We start from the raw sequence: 6,087 nt of genomic DNA on the forward strand, positions 1-6,087 counted from the left end.
TGTAAAGCACTGCAGTTTATATTTTGGTGCGATGAATGAAGCTGAAGTATTATACGCTGTAGAATCTACATTTGTTATTGTATTTCTGATGTTATCTATTTTATCAGTGAAGAAATTCATAAAGTCATTACTATTAAACTGTGAGGGAATATTTAGATTGGGTGGCGTCTGGTTATTTGTTAATCTACACTGTAAAACTTTTCACTGTAAATTTACAGTAAAATACTTGCAGCTGGGTTGCCAGCCACATTCTGTATTTTTACAGAACCACAACTGTAAACAACATTTACAGTATTGTACTGTAATTGCCAGATACAGTATCTTGCTGTATTTTTATTTACAGCGTGTACTGTAAAACTTTTCCCTGTAAATTTACAGTAAAATACTGGCAGCTGGGTTGCCAGCCACATTCTGTATTTTTACAGAACCACAACTGTAAACAACATTTACAGCATTGTACTGTAATTGCCAGATACAGTATCTTGCTGTATTATTATAATTTTTTTTACAGTGTGTACTGTAAAACTTTTCACTGTCAATTTACATACTGGCAGCTGGGTTTGCCAGCAAATTACTGTACTTTTACAGAACTATGACTTAGTACTGTATTCTACTATTATGCCACTTAATTTTACAATATTACATGTTATACTGTATATATTGCAATAAATTGTATTTGTATTTATATTGTTTTCCTTAAAACATGGAAAATATTACTCTTTCCATAACAGTAGCCTCAAATGGAAATAGAAAACAAAATTCTTAGAATTTAAAACGTTTATTTCTTAAGAGCAAAGGCCAGAAAATTGCCTTATATAAACATGTTGGCTGAAATGTCAGCTGTATGAAATAAATGCACTTAAGTTAACAGAACAGTGCTCTAATTAACTTTCAACGAATGGAAAGGTTTTAAAATATTTTAAAATTATGGAAAAAAAAAAAAGAAAGTCAGGAGGGAAAAAAAATGCATTACATAAACATGTTGGCGGAAATGCCAGCTGTACTTTTGTATTTCAATTAACAGTTAACAGCACATTAACAATGCAGGAACCTTATTTCCTTTTAGTCCAATTACAGTGGATAGTGGAAGGGTCTAAACAAAATTCCATTCGAAGTCTGCAAGTTTTCTCAGAAGAGAGGAAACCTGTGGGTTCACAGTAGTGTTCTTTTTTTGCACAACTTGGCCAGTCTTCTTTGAAGTCACCTTCCCTTTCTTGGTTTCTGATCCACGTTCCGGGTTGATGTCGAGAAAGCGTCTACAAGGCAGAAAACAAACAACAAAAATTACTATTATGTTTATGCCTATTTCTATCTCTCTCTCTCAACCAGATGGGTTTCAAGGATTTGTTTGGATATAGTTATCACACCGAAATCGCAATTTTATACTAGTCATCGCACTCCACTGAGAAAACATGGAACCAAACAAAACTTTGCATTTTGTCTTTGTAAACTATATTCTGCTATTAAAAAAAATCACATACTTGTGTGTACTCTCAGGTACTCAACCAAGGCTGCATAACATGAATAAAAATGTGATGAAATTTTGTGTGTTGTGGTGATAAGTAATTGAAGAAATCTTGTTATTTTACACAATGAATATTTCTTTGTTTTCCAAAATAACTAAGTAATAATGCAATTGAATTGTAATATTTGGTGTAAACAGTTGTTAACAGGTGAAGATCAACAATCTGTAAAAAAAAAAAAAAAAAAAAACTTTCCGTTCAAAATGGAAATCTGGATGTTAGGGCTGCAACCCCACATTAAGCAGTCTCAAAAATGAAAACAGCATAAAAGTATAGTATATCAAAATATCAGACAGAGATGCTTTCTACACTTCCAGCTGTTCATGCCCAAATCAGATTTTGTGGGAAAATCTGATCTGTATTGTGCACTGGATCACAATAACTAGATCACAACTAAATGTGTCCTCAATCTTTTGTGTTAGATTACATGTGAAATGTTTTATGTACTCATCACCCAGTTGAGTACTCATCACCCAGTTTTTTAATGATATTGTCATCCTCAGAGACACCCAGCTTATGTAGAGCATATTCAGCTTTTTACAAAAAGGCATTGTGGGGATTTCATTCAAACCTTAGTAACTTTATGTGATAATGTTAAATATGTGATATGTGATCAATAAACTGTATTAAACCTTTGTGAATGAATACTGTCATTTCTGAATACTCTAAAGAAAAGTTTAGTGGCTAAATTAATTTTAACATACAGTGCTGCTCAAAAGTTTTAAGTTTTTTTATTTAGTCCTGCCCTGAGCAAGTTATTTCACAGAAGTAAGGTTAACACAGTTCACACCAAAGAATAATAACAATTTCTAAAAATAGCCCAGGTCAAAAGTTTACACCCCCGATTCTTAATACTGTATGATGTTACCTGAACAATCAATGACAGTTTTTATGTTTTGTCATAGTTGTTTAAGGGTTTCTTGTTTGTCCTGAGTCATTAAACTGTCCACTGATCTTTAGAAAAATCATCCAGGTCCTCCTGAATCTTTGCTTTTTCAGCATTTCTGGATATTTGACTCATGTCCAGCAGTAAATTGAGGACAATCAAGAGACTCATACACAACTATTACAATAGATAGAAACATTCAGTGATGCCCATGAAAGAACCTACTGTGTCTTTTTCTGTGATGTTATTTAGTGGTTTATACATAGAACTTTCCTGCACAAACTTTATACTGTAGTTCTTTTAACAGTTACGTTGAACTCACATCGTTCATTACTTAATTTTCTTTTAGTCAAACAAACACTTAGGGTTCATCTTTAACAAAGAAATACCGTAATGTATATCTCCATTTGTAGCAATGAGCTCTTTCCTATTTAAAGGAACAGCTTCATTGGTAAAATGGAGGTAATGCTAAAGTTAGTTAAAGGGTTAGTTCACCCAAAAATGAAAATTCTGGCATTATTTACATTATTTAGTTACCTTGCTGTCTATGGGAGGGTCAGAGATTCCTCATATTTCATCAAAAATATCTTAACTTGTGTTCTGAAGATGAATGAAGGTCTTACGGGTTTCGAACAACACGAGGGTGAGTAATTAATGACAGAATTTTCATTTTTGGGTGAACTAAACCTTTAAGTCAGCTTAACTTCAAAATCACAATTCCACTAAACATACAGTGCATCTGGAAAACATGGGGTAATTTTGTTTCCTGCCTGAAGTATTGCTTTAAGGTTTACTAAGGTTTACTCACCAAGAATTATAAGGCGTGAACTCTCTGGCAAAGGTACAGATTGCTGGACATCTGAAGGTGTTGCAAATTCCTGAAAAAATTTAAAAGAAAACAGTACAACCGTCATCAACAGAACCGAAAGATAAAACATGCTGCAATGAATGTGACATGTTAAATAATCTCTGCTTACATCTGTCTGAAGGATAAGACCATCTAATTTCTCTTTGAAGTGTGCAAGTAGTAGTTGTAGGACCATAGCAGCAACATCATTTTCACCACTGGAGAGTGTATTCCGAACTTCCTCATTAGTTGGTTTGTCTTTAAAAAACTGGAAAATTTTTGGTCCACCCTCCTGAATAGACAATTCCAAAAGTTTGTGCACTTTTTTGTCAGTAAGCATCTCAAAATTGCCATATATATGCCTTTGTGTGAAGAGATACGGCCTTTTGGTTCTTAAATCTGCAGTTGTAGGGGATGGGATTTCATTGATCATCTGACGCTGGAGGCAATAGGTCTCCTCCATGAGTTTACAAACGTCCCCTCTTTGTGCTCCAGAGATTCCCTCATGACGATGTATCTCCTCCATCTTTTGACGCTTAACTTCAAGACTTTCGTAACTTTCACCAGGTGGAAGAGTAGGCTGCCAACTTGTACAGCCATATGAATCAGTGGAACTTCGTTTTTTAGTAGTTCCAGTTTCACTCCTTTGGGTCCTATGATGACTGAGTGTACTTTTTCGATTCAGATGCTCTATACGTACTTTCAGTTGTGTCAGAAGAGATGCATGTCCACCCCCAATCTGCCTGTCACCTACCATGTCGGCAAACGTTTTTGTATACTGTCCGACTATTTGGCGAGTAACAGTAAGACACTGTGATCTGTTTGGGTTTTCTTCATGTTTTCTCATTTCATCAGCAAGGATTCTAATCATTTGTCGTCTGTCAGCCAGGGAAGGTCTGTGGCCATTCTCAATAGCATCCTCCATGAGTTTACAAACGTCCCCTCTTTGTGCTCCAGAGATTCCCTCATGACGATGTATCTCCTCCATCTTTTGACGCTTAACTTCAAGACTTTCGTAACTTTCACCAGGTGGAAGAGTAGGCTGCCAACTTGTACAGCCATATGAATCAGTGGAACTTCGTTTTTTAGTAGTTCCAGTTTCACTCCTTTGGGTCCTATGATGACTGAGTGTACTTTTTCGATTCAGATGCTCTATACGTACTTTCAGTTGTGTCAGAAGAGATGCATGTCCACCCCCAATCTACCTGTCACCTACCATGTCGGCAAACGTTTTTGTATACTGTCCGACTATTTGGCTAGTAACAGTAAGACACTGTGATCTGTTTGGGTTTTCTTCATGTTTTCTTATTTCATCAGCAAGGATTCTAATCATTTGTCGTCGGTCAGCTGGGGAAGGTCTGTGGCCATTCTCAATAGCATTCTGTATACCTGCAGGCATTAAGTTCCAGGGAACTTTGAAATTTTCAGGCCATGAATGTGAAACACCGGTTGATCCTGGACTGCTTGCTGATGTGCTTGAGGAGCTTGATGGAGGTGCATCAGGAGTAGTGCTGGCTTCAGAGGGAACCAATGGGAGAACCTCAACCGGTTGCAAAACCACAGTTTGGTTTTGATTTTCTGTAAATTATATACAATAAAAAATCTGTCATAAAAAGTACTGCAATGCAATGTAACATTTTAAATGATAAAACAATTTTTTTTTAAATTGAACAACCTTATCTTTACCTTGATTTTGCCAGGCACCAAGAAGTTTTCTGCATTGGATAGGTCGTATGAACTCCAAAATGTCATCTTCCTTTACATGAATCAAATCATCCAAACCCTCAACTCCCTGATCCATGAGCTTCTCAACCAGTTGACTGGTAACATCTGGAGATAGGCTTGGCAACACCGACAGTACTGCATCTTTCAATACTTCTCTCAATCCAGACATTATTCTAGAATTGGGAAAGAATGGTGGAGAACTATTACTGACAAGCCACACAGAGAGTATTCAGGAAGAGGATAGTAATCCAGTAAGCTCTCTTGGTTTATGCACAAGTAGCCCTTATCTTGAGATGTCAAGCAATGAACTCCCTGGTCTACGAGACAAAACGACTGACATGTCTGTGTGACAAAACACACTGGAATTGTCATGAACAAGTAGTAACTGAATTTTCCCAAATACAATTCCCTCATCATTGTTCTGCAAAATTACATGCAGGTTCTTTTTGTAAAGTGTTCCCTTTACGGTCACTTCATTTGATGCCAATGTATTCCCTGGCTCAAAGTGAAAGCCTGCAACAGATCCTTGAATGTCATCATTGTAGTCACTTACATGATATTCTGTCCCTTTCTCTGCCACAACATTTTCAGGGAAAATGCTTCCTGAATTCCTCAATTTCTGCAGAAGCTGATGTCTTTCTGCCAATGTAGCACTCAGGTTTATGAAATTGTGCAATTTTCTTGCACACTTGCACACTTATGAGTGCTTGCTCTCAAAATGCAGCGTCCATAAACGAATAAGTGGACCAAAACGATCAATGAGTTTCAGTTTAAGTGGATGACTTGGAAAAGACACCTTTCTAGTCTCAATATACTCTTCGATTAGAACTGCTAAATAAGCAATCTGACTGACCATAATTGAAAGAGCACAGATGAGCTCTGCTATTTGTCTGAGTTGAAGAATTAACTGCCACACCTCATTTTCAGTTGGATTGGCAATTTTTTCCCCTACCAAAAGAGGTAAAAGCCTGAGCAAGCACCAATTTTGCACTGCATGTCCACTTAATTTCCCAGTACCAGGAGTTACGTCAGCCGGTTTATCACGTGCATCATTCCCCAGATACTTGAACTGGTTAATACGATGATTTAGTTCAGTGTATGTGAAC

At 36.6% G+C, this 6,087-nt stretch overlaps 1 protein-coding gene across 1 annotated transcript in view; it reads right to left on the reverse strand.

The window, feature by feature from the left end:
• Positions 1–4,244, reverse strand: part of LOC107594985 (uncharacterized) — a 10,828-nt gene extending 6,584 nt beyond the window's left edge. Inside the window, exons 1-2 of the mRNA XM_016285229.1 lie at positions 3,387–4,244; positions 3,218–3,287 (exon numbers count right to left, since the gene is read on the reverse strand). Of these exons, the coding sequence (XP_016140715.1) occupies positions 3,218–3,287; positions 3,387–4,244 (928 nt within the window). The remainder of the gene's footprint in view (positions 1–3,217; positions 3,288–3,386) is intronic.
• Between the last annotated feature and the right edge of the window lie 1,843 nt (positions 4,245–6,087).

Source organism: Sinocyclocheilus grahami, unplaced genomic scaffold, assembly GCF_001515645.1.
Source record: "Sinocyclocheilus grahami isolate Dianchi unplaced genomic scaffold, SAMN03320097.WGS_v1.1 scaffold194.1, whole genome shotgun sequence".
Taxonomy (NCBI): domain Eukaryota; kingdom Metazoa; phylum Chordata; class Actinopteri; order Cypriniformes; family Cyprinidae; genus Sinocyclocheilus; species Sinocyclocheilus grahami.